Source organism: Ammodytes marinus, assembly GCF_949987685.1.
Source record: "Ammodytes marinus genome assembly, chromosome: 6".
NCBI lineage: Eukaryota > Metazoa > Chordata > Actinopteri > Uranoscopiformes > Ammodytidae > Ammodytes > Ammodytes marinus.
Window position 1 is genome coordinate 21323887 of NC_137235.1, and position 20038 is coordinate 21343924.

The 20038-nt window shown below is 39.7% G+C and overlaps 1 protein-coding gene across 3 annotated transcripts in view; it reads left to right on the top strand.

The window, feature by feature from the left end:
* Positions 1-13141: 13141 nt before the first annotated feature.
* The window catches only part of LOC307251559 (glutamate receptor 2-like), a gene marked incomplete at both ends in the record, with an annotated part of 61709 nt that continues 54812 nt past the window's right edge, over positions 13142-20038 (top strand). For 2 of the 3 annotated variants that reach the window (XM_080028928.1, XM_080028927.1), the window contains one exon: positions 13142-13211. In XM_080028928.1, the coding sequence (XP_079885054.1) occupies positions 13142-13211 (70 nt within the window). The remainder of the gene's footprint in view (positions 13212-20038) is intronic. The other variant, XM_080028929.1, reaches the window with a different exon arrangement.

Sequence of the window (20038 nt, forward strand, 5' to 3'; positions counted from 1 at the left end):
CTGAATACATGATGGTTATTCACTGAGAGATTGCCCAGTATGCCCAGCTTAATGAATTGTTTGCATAATAGATGACCTTAAATGTCTAACTTTTAGAAAGTTATATTTATATTGCTACAACGGCATATCCTCATCATTAAGAATCCCCATTCATAATGGTCCACATCATCATCATATGCATTTTAATTTTATACATTATAAAGGAATGTAGTGGTTTGTTTTAGAAATGTTTCAGTTACAGTAAGCCTAAAAAATGTTTTGCCCAGAAAATATTTACATGAAAACATGAAAAATATAGTCTGGAAAGGCCACTTCAAACAAGAAACTGATCAGATGTTATGCAATAGCTACTACTGTATGAAATATAATTTTTTTAATTTTCCTTTTTACATTTTATATTGACATTTTCCCAGTTACACTTTTATTTTATAATACTCTACCCCTTTTCTCCACAATCCTTTTCATTCTTTCCCTTTAACCAAATACATGTCCCTAGACTCTTTAGACTTGAAACTGCTACTGAATTGAACAAGCTAGCTCCTGCTAAACAGCAAAAATTCCAAAATAACTAACTAGTAAATACTATTTTATAGGCTAAATGTCATCACATCATTAAGGCTTGTTGCAAAGTGAGAAATTAAAGGTTAAAGTCAAGCCATAGTAATAATCATTGTATTGAGTGTTGTATTGTGGCTTTCATTTCATCTCCCAGATGCTACAGAGTGTGAACTACATTTTTCAGCTTAGAGGGTGGACTCAGTTGCAGAGGACACATCTTGCTTTGTTACTGTCTGAGAGCCTGTCTTCACTTATTTACATGTGCTGTGTATGTGGATATGAAATCTGGATCATCTAACCACAGGCCTTTGTATTGACATCTGGAAATAATTCTTTATTCTGATAAAAGTGTTCTCGATCCTTAAACAAGTGCTGTGGGAAAGCAGAGCTGGTGGGTGTGTCAGCAAACATGGTGCATCCTGGTTGATGGGTAGAACCTTTTGAGTCTTTGGGGGATTTTCTTTCTTTAAGGTCACATATTATGCTAATTGTTTAGGCCACCCTTTATAGGTCTCACAGTACCATTGCTAAATCTCCTTTTTTTCAGCCTCTGCCTGAAATGCTTTGTCTGAGAACCTGTCACTTTAAGCTACGCCTTCCAAAAAGCCCAGTCTGCTCTGATTGGCCTTGAAACTGCCAGTTAGATTCAGGGGTGTCTGGGGGCATGGCGTCATCACAGGTGGAGCTAGTGCATGCCCTGCATTCCAAATTGCATGTTTTCTGCTATTTAGTATGGTACAAAAAGATGTAGGATGTCCCAATTCTTGTGGTCAATTTAATATGCTAAAAAATACCCAGATGTCTACTAGGCCGAGATTTTCAGTGTTGAAAACAGCATTCTATTTCGGCGATTCTGACCCACAATCCAGTGCGCACCAGAAGTGATGTCACATCGACGGAGCTTCCATATGAAAACAACCGGGGATGCGAAGGCTATAGAAGCAAGAGGCAAGATCAAGGCGCAATGTTATGATGAAATACAAGTACATACAAGTAAAAGTATGTCCCAACTGCATCCTGACTGGGTTCTTTTTATGGTCAGATGTAGTATGTAGATTAGAAAAAAGATAGTATGCGATTTGGAACTCAGGGTTAGTTAAGTTGGTAAAAAGGGGACGTGGCATCTCACCTTATGGCGACATAAGGAGAGAGAAATCTGACTGGGGTTTTTCAACACAGGTTATCAGAAATATAGAGGTGGAGAAACAGAGAGAGGATTGTTTTGGTCATACTTTGGGATTGTGTTGACACACAGCCATATTAATGTTGAAAAACTCTGAAAAGTTCATATTGCATGATAGGTGACCTTTAAGAATATTACCAAACTGTTTTATATAATATTACCAACTGATCACAATGGAAGCCAGACCACCACAACCAGAGGTCTGTCTGATTGGATTCAGACTACACAGCACATGTCTGCATAGGTGAAAACAGGGTCTTAAACTCCACTAGTTTGTGCCGAGTCTTATCCAATTATAAATGCAAAAGTGTTGTCAGAGGCAATGGTCCAGATGCAATGAAACATGCAAATCTGGATAAAGATGCGTGCTCTCAGGCAGTTTCTCCTCAAAAGTTGTTGCACACACGAAAAGCATAAAGCCTGAAACACACATCCTGCATCTACCTCTGGAGCGCGTCTGTTACTGCTGCCTCTCTCTCGCTGCTTTCGCCCACACATGGAACGTCTCAGCTGCTGCTGCTGCTTCTAAAAGCCCTGTATTTCTACATAGAGTTTTCATAGATATTTCACATTAATATGAAGTTGTTTCATGTCATTTTATAACGCATATATTTAATATTTTGTTTCGACAGTAATCCGTGTGCCTCATTGCCTTTAAAAAAAGTGTATTCCCTCCAAATTTTCGCTTGTGGGAATTTTTATTTTGAAAGAGGCAAACCGCGAAATCGTAAAACAACAGTGAATGCTGCTTGTATGACTCAAAAGAGTATTTCTCTATCAGTTAAAGCAGAGAGACCCGAGAGAGATGCGCATCTATCTGAAAAAATAGGCTCCGCCTCCTGAGGTAAAGTGGAGCGTCGCAGCAGACGCGCCTCCGACGGGCGTCGGAGGTTGAATGTCTGGCCGCTGTAGTTTGTTAACACCGTTGCCGGTAAAATAAGTCAGACACAAATGCGCAGTAGACATTGGATGTGTGTCCCAGGGGTAAGAATGAGTTGTGCAGAGACAGGAGTTCAGATCCTTTCTACTTTGCCTCCACACATTCTATCCATACAGAAGTATCAGCATTACCTAGTGAAGTGAAACCAGGTAATGCTGCACTTCACTGAAGCTATTGTGCTCAATGGTCTTCTCTGGAGCGCCAAGAACATAGAAATAAATGATTATGAGCATTCTTACTATGGTGATGAATAGGATTTAAATGTATGTTGTACTGTCATACTTTGCAGGTAGTCACAGTCCAGTGGTTTTGGTCACACCACAGTTTGATTGACAGCCTTTATGCCTAAATGAACCAAACCTAATGGCTTCTTAGTCGGCCCATTTGTCTGCATATTATTATGAACAAAACATGGCACGCATCAAGTTTTAGTAGCTAGTCCATATACGTCAATCCTCTTGCAACAATTCTTGAACATGTTCTTGAGTTAATGCATGAGTAGCTGTCCAAGGATCATTCAAGTTTTACACATGTGTGTTGATGTTTTTTTAATGCTCAGATTCATGCTAATACATACCTCTTGCCATATTGTGTATCAGAGCTCACTCCATAACTGCTATTATTATGCAATAAGCTGTATTACAATGTGTTAAGATACAGCTAAGCTTGGCAGCCAGCTGCTCTGATATGTATGCTATGCCCTTTCTTGAAATATAGTGCTATGTTATGAAAAGACAGCCTTAGGACAGGCAAAGTAATTTGAAATGATTGATTTTCAAAAAGTAAAATAAAAATGTATTTTCCTCTGGAACAGTTGTGTGATATATTAATTTGTAATCATAAATTCAGTCCCAATAGAGGACAAAAAATTACTGAATCTTTATTTATTATATTATTGCAGGATTAATGCATTCAGACATATTGTGAAATTTTTGGAACTATATGAAGAAAAAAAATACAACCTGGTTTAATCTTTGTGGCTTATTTTGAAAAAGCTTTTGATAACTGTGTAAGTTATCTATGGACTTGAAGGGGTTTTTCAATACACATTGCAATCACATTTCCATGGAACTTGCATTTTCATTTATGTAAAGAAGTATTAAACACAACAAATGGAAATAAAATTTGAAAAATAGTATAATACTAAAATACATCAGCGATGAGATCCTCAGCCCACCGAACTGCAACCCCTCCCCACCACGACTACGCCTTGATATCCTGTCCATGAATATCACAAACAGGATTGGTGATAAAGGGCAGCCCTGGCGGAGGCCAACCCCCACAGGAAACGAGTCCGACTTACTAACGAGAACCTGGACATAGCTCTCGCCTGAGAAGGGACCCCCTCACCCCATACTCCCGCAGCACCCCCCACAGTATCTCCCGAGGAACCCGGTCATACGCCTTTTCCAAATCCACACAACACATGTAGACCGGATGAGCATACTCTCAAGCCCCCTCTAGGATCCTTGCAAGAGTGAAAAGCTGTTCCGTTTTTCCACAGCCAAGACGGAAACCGCATTGTTACTCTTTGTTACGGGCCGACCATCCCAGGCTTGTTAATCGGCCCATAAGCATTGAATAAACAAGACAAAGAAACCAGTTAACGCTTAAACCATAAACCATAATATAATGTTTATTAAATTAATCCCTAAAACTTACGTCCTTGGAGGGCTGTGAAAGTAAAAGCGCATAACACTCTTCAATCCGAGGTTCGACTATCGGCCGGACCCTTCTTTCCAGCACCTTAGATTAGACTTTGCTAGGGAGGCTGGGGAAGTGTAGTACCCCGCTAGTTTGCCGATACTCCCAGTTCCCCCTTTTTGAAGATAGGAACCACGACCCCGTTCTGCCACTCCTTCGGCACTGTACCCGACTTCCACGCAATGTTGAAGAGACTTGTCATCCAAGACAGTCCCTCCACACCCATTGCTTTTAGCCTTTCTGGATGGATCTCATCAACCCCCGGGACTTTGCCACCGTGGAGTTGTTTGACTATCTCAGTGACTTCCACCAGGGAAATTGACGATGATCCCCCATCAGCCTTAAGCTCTGCTTTCAACATAGAGGGCATGTTAGTCGGATTCAGGGGTTCCTTAAAGTGCTCCTTCCACCGGCCGATTACCTCCTCAGTTGAGGTCAACAGCGTCCCATCCTAACTGTTCACAGCTTGGATGGATCCCCCTCCTGAGGTACCTAAAGTCCTTCTCCATGGTTTCTCTGAACTTCTCCCACACCGACTGCTTTGCCTCTGACACGGCAGAGGCTGCAGTCCATCGGGCCTGTTGGTCCCTTGCAAGAGCCTCTGGAGTCCCCGGGATAACATATCCCGGAAGCACTCCTTCTTCAGTTGGACGGCTTCCTTGACCACCGAGGTCCAGCATGGTGTTCGAGGGTTACCGCCCCTTGAGGCACCTACGACCTTGAGACCACAGCTCCCTACCGCGGCTTTAGCAATGGAAGTTTTGAACATTGACCACTGGGGTTCAATGCCCCCAGCCTCTACAGGGATGCCAGAAAAGCTCAGCCGGAAGTGTGAGTTGAAGATCTCTCGAACAGGGGCCTCCTCCAGACATCCCAGTTCAGCTGCACTACCCGTTTGGGCTTACCAGGTCTGTCCAGAGTCTTCCCCCACCCTCTGACCCAACTCACAACCAGATGGTGATCAGTTTACAGCTCTGCCCCTCTCTTTACCCGAGTGTCCAAAACATGCCTCAGATCAGATGATACAATCACAAAATAGATCATCGACCTTTGGCCTAGGGTGCTCTGGTACCATGTACACTTATGAGCATCCTAATGTTCGAACATGGCGTTCGTTATAGACAAAACATGACCAGCACAGAAGTCTAACAACAAACGACCACTTGTGTTCAGATCGATGAGGCCGTTCCTCCCAATCACGCCTCTCCAGGTGTCTCCATCATTGTCCACGTGCGCGTTAAAGTCTCCCAGCAGAACTATGGAGTCCCCTACTGGAGCCCCATGCAGGACACCGTTCAGGGTCTCCAAGAAGGCTGAATACTCTGAAATGCTGTTAGGTGCATACGCATAGACAACAGTCAGAGTCTTCCCCCCCCCACAACCCGGAGGCGTAGGGAGGCGACCCTCTTGTCCACCGGGGTAAACTCCATCGTAGTAGCGCTCAGCCGGGGGCTCATGAGAACCCCCACACCGGCCCGGCGCCTCACACCTTGGCAACTCCAGAGAAAAATAGAGTCCAGCCAGATCTACAGCCAAATCTACTATGGAATGGTTCAAATCAAAGCATAGCCATGTGTTAGAATGGCCCAGTCAAAGTCCAGACCTCAATACAATTGAGAATATCTGGAAAGACTTGAAAATTGCTGTTGACAGACGCTCTCCATCCAATCTGATGCTGAATCTGAAGCTTGAGCTATTTTGCAAAGAAGAATGGGCAAAAATATCAGTCTCTAGATGGGCAAAGCTGGCGGAGACATGCCCCAATAGACTTGCAGCTGTTATTGCAGCGATAGGTGGTTCTACAACGTATTGACTCAGGGGGGCTGAATAGTTTTTTATTTCTAAAAAAAATTAAAACCATATTTCATTTTCATTCCACTTCACAATGATGCACCACTTTGTGTTGGTCTATCACATGAAATCCCAGTAAAATAAATGTACGTGTGTGTTTTTAATGTGACAAAATGTGTAAAATTCCAAGGGGTATGAATACTTTTGCAAGGCACTGTATAATAAAATAGTTTTCGATTTCATATGGAATAATAAACAGGAAAAAATGTAACTGAAATATTTATACAATGGTTTAGACCAAGGAGGGGTTCAGTTAATTAATCTTAATGCATTAAACCAGTCCTTAAAAAGCATCATAGTTACAGAACATATACTGGAATCCTGAGTGGAGTTCCTCACAACTAATTAATGATATCCACTCAATATTTAATTTTAAAATATTCCCATTTGTTCAGATTTCCGAAACACACTTTCAATGTTTCAAAAGATCTTTACTAATTTATTACCTTTTTTCTTATGAACTATTTTGTGAAATATTCGGGGTAATTTATTCAAAATGTTGAGATAATCAATTGGTAGCTGCAATACCTGTAGCATGGAAGAAAATGGTGAAAATGGAGGAAAACGATTTGTGTGTAGACCTTCCACAAAAAAACTGTCTTTGGTTGAAAAGGAAAAAGATAAATGTATATATACAGTCAAGCCCAAAATTATTCATACCCCTGGCAAATTTTGACTTAAAGTTACTTTTATTCAACCAGCAAGTTTCTTCTTGATTGGATATGACACAGGCTTCTCCCAGAAGCTTCTTTGCACTGATGGTCTTGTTTGCTGTTAAAGGTAATTTGTGATCATCAGAGGGAAAATGAGACTGTTTTAAAGATATTTAAAAGTTCCTCGTAGCCGCTTTAAAAACAGGATGTCCGATAGTTTTTTTGTTATTTTATTAGGCAAGATATTTATTTCTCTCCTGTCTGTATGTTTCAATGTAGATGTAATAATAAAAAAAGCACTAGTGAAAATAATTATTTGAAAGCAGCAATGTGGTTCTCCTGCCTCAACACAGAAGTAGTTGTAGAAAAATATTCTTGACACGATTTGAAAGGATATGAAAAGACACAATTCTCCATTGGCAATTTGTTAATATCTAACAAATTGTGCATAAATGAGCATCTCTGTAAAAACCAAAAATCTGAATGTTGGATAAAGCCAGAGTTAAAATCTTTATTTAATTTTTACAATATATTAGTGACAGATGTTGTTCTATTACCACAGATATAGAACAGATTTTGGTTACTGCCTTTTTATATTTTTAAAACCAGAAAATACTATGTACAGGTCTAAAAAATGTATGTTCACCATGTATTAAGAGGAAAATGTATCATAAATCAATAAGTAACAACATATGAACAAATCATTATTTAATAAACTTCAGAATAGTGCTAAGAATGATTATGGAACGTTTAGTTGATGTAAGTGCTTTAGGCGTTGAGAATTCTGGTTCAGAGTATTGTAAAAAAAGATGGTAAAGATTGTTGTATAGCAGAAGTCGCTCACAGACAAGGTTTAGTCAAATAAACACCTAAATGTACATTTTGGACCTTTGATTTGAACTAGTACGAAATAAGACATGTTATGGAAACAAAATAGACACAAATCTCAAAATTGACCATTGCTTGAAAAAACATAATTTTTTGCCTGTAGTGTCTAGCTTTAAGAACAGGCCAAAATGTTTTGTACACAAGCTCTTATTGGACTAAATTTTTCTTCCAGTTCAGTATTATGTTCATCAAGAGAATCAGTTGCCTTCCTCCTGAAAGCTGGTTGCAGCTCTGTAGTATTGTCAGATCTCTGCTGCCTCCTGCAGGACTGCTCTGATATGGATGATAACTCCTTTTGATTGGATTTCCTGAGCTTGATCCATATATATTCCACAATACATCGATCAAGCACAGGAAATGTCGCATGGGAAAGTCACTGCAAAGTAAAGCAATTCATTTAGTTATTAAAGGCAAATACTGTGACTGTGAGGATGTTGGTTGATGCCCAAATCTCCACCAAGCATTTAGTTTTTATTTCCTGCTGCCTGGACATTGTTTCTGCCTTTGTCTGCTTCCTTCTTCTTCTGGTCATCCGAGCTTAGACACGCCCCTTGATGATGTCACAGTCCTCATGAAAAAACAACTATTTTTTGGTTCAAGCAGAACCTAATTATTTTAGGTGTGAACCCGCAGGCCGGTTCAAAACTAAGTTGTGGGGCCTTGCTGGTGTGAAAGCCCTATGAGTATATCAACTTCTGTGTGGAGACCACCACCACCCAACATGATAGTGAGATGCTTCAGAAGTCCTGGATCAGCACAGACCTGAAGGCTCTGCTGAAGGAAAAGACAAGAGCCTTTAGGGAAAGTGGATTAATGAAGAGCAGGGAAGAGCAAGAAAGCATAGGGGAGAACGGGGTAACCGTTTAACATTTCTTGTCTGATATCGAAAATGCATTTGTTTTAATAAAATGAAAACATATATAAACATATAAAAGATTATATGCATGGGAGTCCTACCAACATTACACTCTGTCAGGCAGACCTTTACAAAAGGAGAAGCAGAAGCAAAAGGATGACAGCCCAGGAGGCTTTGGAAGTCATCATTTATCATGCTAGTGAAATAGGATGTATCTTGAGCTAAATTCTGATTCTAATGAATCTGATTTTGAACCAGATTTAATACAGAAAATCATTCTGGAAATGCTTAATCTAGAAGGGAGGCGTGTTTTAATGGGAGAAGTGGAATGAGCTGGACAAAACACATTTAGATGCGTATTTGGGGCTCCTCGTCCTGGCTGGGGTCTATAAGTCGAATGATGAATCGACAGCCAGTCTATGGGATGCAGAGACAGGCAGGGCTATATTTCAAGCCACAATGTCTCTTGAAACTTTTCACATTTTCTCCAGAGTAATCAGATTTGATAGTCGAGAGACATGGGCTGGTATATGGGAGAGAGACAAGCTGGCAGCTGTTAGGACAGTGTGGGACAAGTGGGTAGAGCAACTTCCACTACTCTATAACCCAGGCACATTATGCATTATTATTCTTCTCTGGGGCTCCTCCAACCGGCTTTTCAGTGTAAACCTGCATGTTCAATGCATAGCTGGTGTTTGCATCACATGCTGCCCGGATTTGTATCCCATATTTAGCTGGTTTGAAAGGCATGTATTGTCTTAATGGGCAGCGACCTCTGAATGCCACCAGCCTTTCATCCACTGTGATATTAGGGCCTGGGTTATAGAGTAATGTTGGTCTTTCAAAAGTAATAAAGTGGTGAAACATTAAAAAAAAAGTTTGAACATGTATTTCTTTGAATGAAAAACGAGTGAATTATCATAATTGAACCATTCCTTGTTAGAGGTAAGGAACACCATTGCACTAAATATTGATAGCATATTTAGTAATAGAGTTAGTAATGACATGTGCACACTGCTTGTTAGGATTTTTTTGGTTCCGGACATCTTTTGGAGATTTAAACATGCACCGGGTCAAATTGACCCGGGAACACCATTGCTGTTCCTGACAAATGAACATAACAGGAGGGTTAATACTATTTAGTATAGCTTACATTTCTGTGGAACATATGCTGATGAAGGTGGGAAGCTTCACAGAAGTTCTCACATAAACTGTGTAAGTTACGTATCTATGGACTTAGAGGGGTTTTTCAATTACACATTGCAATCACATTTCCATAGAACTTGGATTTTCATTTATGTAAAGAAGTGTTAAACATAACAAATAAAAATAAAATTTGAAAAATAGCACAATACTAAAATACATCAATGCAAAAAAAGGGGAAATAATGTATAACCTAACACTGTAAGACAAAAAAAGCTGGAGAGTGCTACTCTTAAAGACTCCTCACCGGATGTTCTGTGGCTCCTATCTGTCTGGGCACATATTTCTCCATCAACATCACCTGATATTTAGCCATATGATGCAACGGAGGGAAAGTCTTTCTAGTCTGCTGTAACCATAACCAATCCCCTGAAATATTCTGCTGTCAGAACACAACAAGCAGCATCCATTTTAGAAAGCAGAGACGTTTAGTTTTGGAACCGATAATTAGACACCTTCCACTTCTATGCAGAGAAATAATTCCACAATTGGATTCATGAATGGACATGATGGTGTGGTGGACAGAAATTTACAGTTTGTGGAAGAGTGTGTAGAAGGTTGACCAAGGAACGACGCATGCATGCATAAGAAAATAGTAGAAAAAGTGTGCGTTAATATAACGTGCAGTATCCATTTGTATAGTGGAAGCTTACATTTACAGCCTATACCAAATGACAGAAGTTGGCAATCCATGCCTTACTAAAACTCTCTCAATCTAAGGGATGAGATACAATAACATCTCAAGTTTCTGGGTCTTGTATATTGGCCAATATGGGCAATATTCATACTCACAACAAATATCAGATCAGCACATAGTGATATTACCCCGGCGTCGGCCTGGCACATCCATAAGCTTCTGTGGTCTAGATCATTCTGTCCCCATCTCCTGCCAGCCTCATTTCCTGACAGGAGGGTGTTTAGCTTCCTTCATACATCCATTATTCTCTATAATATCACAAATCAGCTTTACAGTTGAATCATACAGAAAAGTAAAACTGTTCTGTGTTCTTCTCTGCAACTTCAATAAACATATACAGGCCATTACTGTAACTATATAAAAAAGGAAAATCCTTAGACTACAATATAGTAGGTGTAGTGCACACCACTGCTTTACCTACTGCTATTAGAGCTCCTTGACTCTGTCACAGTTTGTTTCAAAAGGAACCTTGAAGGTGGAGCACTCTGGATCTCTGTCAGTCTAATAGCATTATTTGCTCACACTATATGTTGCAGAGCTGATGCACTTGTTTAGATGTAAAAAGTGTTCTTCTGCCACCACAACAAGGTAATCATCTACTCCCATGGATTGAATATCACAACCACAGAGCATTACTCTACTGTATATGTACTCTACTCTAATGCCCTGTCCTGTTCTTTAGAGTGTATCTTATTTATTTCTCACAGAATGAGTTTCAGACATGCACAGACTTCTCTACTTCTAACTTGTATTGGCTTTATGTGATTGCACTGTATCTTTTAACTTTAAAAAAATAGACTCTATTGCTAAATACTCAAAGATGAATCATTCACGTATTGACTGAGTACTTACGTGCTTTCACTGTGTAATGTTTGGTTAATTGAAGACACATGTACTATAGGGGCGCCGCTGTACTATATGGCTGACCCTGCACAAGCACCCCCTCTGGAGTGTGGTGTGAGATGGGATATGCAAAAAGAGAAAAGTTATTTTAGCCTTGTGTTAATTGACCAATAAAGCTATACTTAACCTAGCAGGGTTTACAACGTACAGTAGGCTGCACATCTGACACAGCCAGACCACACTACAGTTTAAAGGTAGGCTGTGTATGGTGACAGTCTCTGCCGCTGTAAGGCAAAGGTTAATTACATGGTCCACTGTACTGGCCAATTTCATCTGGGCCAGCTCTGTGTCTCCAGTCTCTATTCTGCTGACTTCACCTCACTATCCACTTATCCATATCCTGCTCCTCTCGATCAATCAATCAATCAACCAATCAATCAATCAATCAACCAATCAATCAATCAATCAATCAATCAATCAATCAATCAATCAATCAATCAATCAATCAATATTTTTTATTCTTCATTTTACATTCATTGAGATTAAAATCTCTTTTTTAAGAATGACCTGGCCAAGAAAGCAGCACTACGATAAATAAGCACAATCAACGCAGTCACATACAATTCTCACACACCACATTCAGCATCCAATTAATATACAATACAAGATCAGGGACTGGAATATGAAAGTTAGAAACGATTACAGTTACATATAAATAAATAAACTGGGACAGAAACAATTATTAAACCTGGACGTTTTCAAGAAATCAAACCCATATGAACAATTGCATTGCCCTCTCTACTAGCAGACAGTGTCCCCTGTTCATTTCTCACCAGGTTCATGTTCAGAAATGAGAATGACTTCGTAGTGTCGAAAGGGTTGAAACTACCTGGGAGCCAGGGGGGTCCTCTTAGTAATGAGCTCCCCTCAAAACCTGATTAGTGAAATGAGTGTCTCCAAAATATTGACAATATGCTATTTTGGACATGCAATTCAATTTGTTCTGCATCTTCATCATCATGGATCATGTGTACAAATTGGCTATTATTTGTAAATGTATTCAAATTCAAATTTCACTTGACAATTTAGCAGCTAAACCTTAAATAAATCATATCACTGTAATACTATTTATGATTAATAGGCTATATGCCTATACTGGCAGATACAGTAGGCTATAACTCTTGTGTGCATGAGTTACACAATGAAATAATTCCATCATAATTTGGAACTATTCAACCTACTCAGTTTACAGATTAAAGATGTGGTAAATTGGTAGGCCTATAGGCCCTATTATGCATATTATCGTCAATGACTCGTTTGCACAGATGAAATTAGTTCGCAATTAGTTTAAAAGAACAAGAAATGTTGTTTTAAAAATATTAATTATCATTTGAGAATTGTGCCCTAGCCAAAAATTAGGAAAACTGTCAACGCTACGTGCAGGCAGCTGTCTGTCGGCTGCTCTCGGCTCTCCTTCGTGCCTCATCGGTATTCCTAGGCGATCCTCGATGCGCGCCCCTGGCCTTGAAGCAGCAGCGGCGGTGTGGCACGCGCATCTTCCGGAGAGCGAGCGAGAGCAAGCGAGAAAGGAGAAGACATCTGCAGAGCCGGAGCCTGAGCTGAGCACACCTGGACATGACGCCATGAGCTTTGGACGGTGTGTGAATGTGATGGAGGTGATGTCCTGCTAGAGACTCGCTACCGTAGGGGCTGCGTTGGCTGCTTTGGCCGTTTGGCGTCGCGTGAGGAGCCTGTAAACCCGACCATGAAGCTGCTGCTGCTGATGGTGCTCTTATGGCGCGAGACGCTGTGCGGGGCTCCGAGCGTCCAGATCGGTAAGATTGTTCATTTCTGACATCGTGCCACCGTTGTCATCTGTAAGCCTATACCTATACCGTTCATCAATGTGTCGAAATGATGATGTTTGCCGTCTCCCATCGCTCGTCTCTCCGCATCCCTCCCACTCATATGGGCCCCCTCTCTCATCTCGGTAAGAGCGGCCTCCTCCTCCTCACAGTAGTTTACCGCGGGTGCTGCAGTGTTCTAATTGTGTCAACGTTTTCATCTTTTATATGTATGTGCTTATATAAACGTGCATCACACTAGCAGTGCAGTGTAGCTATGGCATGTGTGCACAAGTGTTCGTCTTCAAGGTGTTACCTGGCATATAGTTAATATAAAGGCAGGTAAATCCGAGATAATTCCAATCCATCACTTCAAACGTACAGCCTAATTCCTGAGATCCATTTGATTGTACAGCGAAAATGCAGGCACATATATAACGACCCACGAAAGGATTTTCAGCCAGATGCTATTACAGTAAAAATAAAATATGAATTGGCTAAAATCAGAATAAACAATTAAGATGTCTTTCTTTCTGAGGCTAATAATAACACATTAAGTCACTTACCAAAACGGTTCCATTGTGGAGCTTTTTCAACTATTTTACATTACTGAGGTTGACAAATGTAATTTTAAGGATTTGTTTTATTGGCAAACATTTGGGCGGTAGTGTGTGTGTGTGTGTGTGTGTGTGTGTGTGTGTGTGTGTGTGTGTGTGTGTGCGTGTGTGTGTGTTTAATACATATGCAGTCTATTATATTCATCTATTTCATGAAGCTCCATTGTTGCTAACTGATCTTAGAACACTGTCTCAACATGATTAAAGTCGGTTTATCAGCTGTGAAAAGAAGGAAGAAGGCTATTTGGTCCAGAACTAAAGTACTGGACATATTGCATTTTGAATAGAACAAGGCGCTAGATGAAAAGTAAACGGATCATCAAGACGTTCTGAAACATTGTGTGGGTACCATCATTATCTGTGCCACCAAATGTGCCAATCCAATCATTGAGATATTACACTGGAAACATTTAAATATGTTGTGCAAATCCATTACGTTGAGTAAGTAGTAAGCGAAAACTTTGACCTCTTTGTGTCAATAGAGGCCATGCCCATCTCAGTGAGCTTCAACTATCCAGGCCAATGTCTGTACAGCATTTCATGGCAATCACTCTAGTAGCCTGCTTGTATTTAAGTCTGGACCAAAGGGTGGAACAACCTAAATACAGGTATCCCACCACCAGCATGGCTGCCATACTGTTGCTCACATCAATCCAATCTCCAATCACTGGGTCTATCTGAAGCCATCTATTCATTGTGTTGCATTATTTATTTATTTATTTCTCTCTTCTTCTTAACAGTTTGCTCCACTGGTAAATAAAAAACAAGTCATTTACAGAACAGAATGAGGAACAAACACACAATATTTATTGAATAGAATATCTCAGGATAAGCTGAGGATAAGCGAATGTTAACGTTAACATACATAGGAAATTGTATAAAATATAAAATATAAAAAGGAAATATATATAAAACCGAGCTTTGGCTCTGAGTCCAGTCCATTGTGATAAAGTGAGCCTTTACTCTGCAATCTAAACTGCAGCTAAATGTCGGAAAATAGTCAAACAAACAATGTGAATGACATCAATAGTCTAAATGCTTTCCGTTTAGCATTTCTTGTCCAGTAAGTAAACGTTGATAGAGAGTATTTAGATCATATTCAGACAAAAGCGATGTTATCTTTACAGAGCTGCAGGTTATAAACCCTGTGTCATGCTGCTGTTTGTAAAACCTAATAATTGGATGTATTTCACTCTCACCAAAGCCAGCCACAAAGTCACACACACAGACACGCACATAAATGCACAGCAAGTATCAATTCTACTTCACTGTTATTTACTCATAGCAAAAATGTACCTGATTGCATTTCCTTTTGTGTTTTAACATAAAGCTTTGAACATTTTCATCTGCTTTACTATGAGCATGGCTGTGCAAGCATGGCCCCTTGGTCATTTTCACAACCCCACTAGCACAGAGAGCATATAGGACAGCACAGTGCTCTTTTCAGACAACTTGTATACTTTCCAGACTGATGAAGCCAAAAAAGATTTAGGATGTCCCGATTCTTTTGGTCAGATTGTTGGTTTAACAGTGTGGCCTTAAGCACATCTTTTTTACACTTGTTTCTCTCTTTGGTGTTTCTATTCTAAATTGGAGCAACTGAGACAAAGTGAATTTCCCCCGGGATCAATAAAGTATTTCCGATTTAGTATGCTTAAAAATACCTGGATGTCTTCTACATCCAGGTATGAGATTTTTAGTGTATAAATCAGCATGCTATTTGTAGTAAGCAAATTCTGACCCGCGATCAAGTGTGCACCGGAAGTGACATCACATCGACAGAGCTTCTGTATGAAAACAACCAGGGGTGCGACGGATATATAAACAGGAGGCAAGATCAAGGTGGCATGTTATGATGATTAATATATAGAAGAATGTCCCAAATGAATGCCTACTGCATGCTAACTAGATTCTTTTTATGGTCAGATGTAGTATGTATAGAAAAAAGAAAAAGTACAGATTTTGAACGCAGGGATTGTCTCTCTCATGTGTTCTGTGTCGACTGATCTGATTGGCTGATTGGCCTTTACAGACACCACTGATCAAACTATATAAAACGGACAGCGGCAAATCTGGTGTGTGTGTATGGCCTGGATGAGTCACACCATTGCACTTGATGACACAATGTGTCAGGCATAATATAGCATCAAATGTGTATTAATTCACCAGTGAAACTAGTCCCAAACAAATGCACTATCCTGTTTGAGGAACACTTTTTAATAACTACAGTGGCCAGCTCATGACCTGCTGGACATAGGCCTGAATGCCCCAACAGGGCAGAGAGGGGCAATGGAAGCAGAGGGCAGTGAAGGACTTGTTCTTAACTCTGTATGTGAGGGCATCAACAACTCATCTGATCATACACTCCTTTACCTTCTTAGCTAGCTGGATTCCTTTCCAATTCCAGTTCTTAATCTAGCAAAGCCACAAAAAATTAGCCACATTGGCAAACATCAGAAAACGAAAAAATATGTGATGTGTTGTTGAGTTGTTCCTTAATAAACGGATACGAGGAGACATTTAATAGCAAAATTATTGCATTTATTTGAGTAAAAAATGTAGTTTCAGTTTGATTATTTCTGCTTTAAACTGTATTTAATTAGTTTGCAGTGTACTGTAAGTCAAACAAAAGCTATACTTAAACTCAATAAGGAACAGTGGAAGGTGGACATGTAGAATAAACCAGAGCTCAGAGAAGATTAGGTTATGTAAGGTTTGATTTAAAGAGGGGGCGGAACACTCGGTCTGCACAGTAAAGAACTAACTGCTGCTAACTGAGGTGGGCTGATATAAGGGTCTTCATGAAGGACAGCTGGGGCCTATTGCACAAAACCAAGATAAGGGATTAAGCCGGGATATGTCAGTTATCCTGTACTACTTGAACCATGATTCAGTTGCACAAAAGCAGAGGGACATAAGTTACCATGGCGATTTATCCTGTTGCCTTATTGGTTCAGTCAACTGTCACTCCCATTGGAAATCTAGGTTATTCCATGGTCAGTGTATTGCTTAATTTTGGTTTTTAGTAGGCTTCCACATAAAGGATGTAGTAATTTAGGTAAATAGTCCTACTTTTTTTATTCAACCTGAACCATTGATAATTAAATTAATTATAATTAATTATGGATCTGAGATGATGCTAAATAACTTGCTGCTCGAAGACCGCAGTGCATTAATGTGGTGACGTAGGGACGAGCGAGGGGACTGCTAACTGCAGTAACTGACAGGAAGTTAGCTAAAAGAACCATTCCGCTTACAGCTCCTTTAACAGAATAACATACACCAGGCTTGACAAAGCTGCCCCTTTTCATCCTGGATTGGTGTTTGTGCAACTGACTAATCCGAACTGCTCAGACTAGACTAGGTCAAGGCTGGCTTTATCAATCATCCTGGATATCTGAATTCCACTTTCATGCAATAGGCCTCTGGTCTTGGTGTTTAGGATACACACATGTATGTGAATATTCTGTTGAGAATCTGATTTGTTTTGGCTGTCTGAAGATTAAATCAGACCGTGAGATTCTTGTCTACAGAAGATACAGCAGCTAAAACAGAAAACATTGTATCCATCAGAAGTTATGGAAGTTGAATGTTTTAAAATTGAATTTGTGGAAATCCGTATTAGGATTTGATCCTTGCTGTTATCCTCATTTTGTTGACAATATAAATATCGCTTCAGTCATTGGAGTTCAATTACACATGAGTACGCACCAGACAATAGTCGTATATCATAATAGCTCTGCAAAGACAGGTTAGTCAGAATTACAGAAAAGTCCAATATCAAATCAACAGTATTTCAGATCAATATTTAATATATCTCCCTTTGGAGAGGCTTCCTTGTACAGCCTTTGCCAGCTGTCTCTGTGCCAATGTTCCTCATGAAGCGGTTGTGTCTTGCCTTTGTAAAGTGCACTGAAACCAGGTTTTTAATGAGCCCACATCTGATACGGTCTGTCAGGGATGTTGATATATTTTAATGAGTCCCCGGCCCGGGACCAAAGGTGGTTATTTGATCATGCTTCATTTTATATGGTTATATTTATGTATGTAACAAAAAAAAAGCACATCAAAGCAAGATTGATATAATCATCGATTATGATAATGAATTCTTACCCAGTTCAGTGTGCCTGTATCTGGCTCACTCAGTTTTGATGTGATGACCCCAGCCCTTCTCTTCCTCCACGCCCAATCACCTGCAACTACATGTACTGTGTTTAGAGTGACAGTCAGAAGAAGACACGCTGTCTTTTTTTGTATTTTAACAGCAGTGAAAAGGTAAAAGAAGTGTTCAGAATGAGTATAGGGTAAACAACATGACACCTTTTCATCATGCTATATTTTTCCACTTGCTGGAATGTGATTGATGTGAATGAGACTGACTTCACAGCCCAATTTTATAAGGCTATCATGTGTGGGCTTAATAAAGGCCATTATTGGAATCTGATCTTTTCAATTCTGACTGATTGTCATAAATGGTCCTAAATCAAATGCAGGACCGATTTCTTGCAATGGGACCTTATTCTTAACAGTAATGTCACAATCCATTAGATTATTTCAAGTCACTGTGGAGCAGTGCTTTTCAATTTCTATGTGGCCAGGGCACACCACAGAGCCACAATCTCAAGGCACACATGTATTCAAAATAATTCACAACATTGTGTACAGTTTAATGCAATAGGCCGCCTAATTGTTTCACATCCCAAGGCTACACCTGGATTTGTCTCATGGCACAGCAGCATTTGGGAACCACTGCTCTAGGGCGACATTCACAGTCACACACAGGTGTAGGTAAAATGGTCTGGGGGGTTAGACAGGTGTAGTTAAAATGTTGCTCTTGACATCCTGAAATCTGTTACTGTGAAGCATCCACACACTCCTCCGTACAGACCTAGCAACCATTTCTCCACAATAAGCCATCATAAAAAATGTAGTTCTATTTCTCCTCTTCCTTGTCCTAGTTATCACCTACTCACTAATTCATCAGCTTCAACCGCACCTCAACTTATAAAATGTAGACGCTGACTTCAGTGGTTTCAATGTTTTACATCTGTACCACAGCGTGATGCTTGTGACAGTGACGACTTTGTTAGTGTTGTTTGGCGCATGTAGGTCAGTTCAGGACAGGGAGCAGTTTAAAGTCTGATTTTAGTTACATTAAAAAAAAAGTGTGAACAGCCAAACAACAACCACAGCAGCAACAAAACACATCTGATCAATAATGAATAATAAATAGCCTACACATTGAGCACTAATGCTTGCAATATTAATGCAGGCTTAGAATATTCCACAATCTAAGTGAGCAGGATCAAGGAGTTGTTTAACATTTCCAGACAAAAAATAAAATAGGAGTTCATGTGAAATTTGTCTGTCTATTAATTTTCGGCTCATAATTAGAAAAGGTACTGTATCTTAAACACTGTATGACTACTGACATTAATTTACATGAAGAATGCTTGTGCAAAAAAAGAAAGAAAAAGATACATTAGTGTGTGTGAGTTAGTTACCAATAAAGACAATAGTACAAATAATAATGAAAGGACCAATACATATGTTTTTTCGCCATGATACGACACAAGGAAAATTAATATATATATTTTTACATAAACAAAAGAAAATATAAAATGTAATAATTATGATAACGAAATATCCTGATGTGGCAGATTTCCCTGAAAGAATACAGCTCTGTTGAGCTGTTATCCAAATAACAATTTTTATTAGTGAACTTGGGGAAGAAATCTTCCCAGACTGATTCAAATTTTGAGCACTGTGTGAAAGTTCAGCTGTGTCTAATTTCCTCCACACTGTTGGCAGTTATGTATTCATACAGAATATCTGCCTGTTTCTATGGCAACTCCATCCGTCTCGCTCTTTCTCTCTCTCTCTCTCTCTGTACTGATAATGATACAGAGGGAGAGAGAGGGAGAGAGAGAGAAAATACAACAGCTTTACCCAAACATGTTCATAACATTTTCTTCTGCTACAGCTTAGTCAGCTGGTTCAGTGGTTACTTCAAATTTAGCACCTCCTAAAATGGATCCCCTTAACAAACATATTGCATGTGCCTTAACACTCATTGGTGCCATTTTACTGGCAAAAGACTGGGTGAGATCCTCAAGTGAACAAGAACAAATTGAATGTATTTAGTGTCAAAAGAGGAAGTGCTGATCCTATGTAAATCCTCATAGAAAACTCATAATTTGT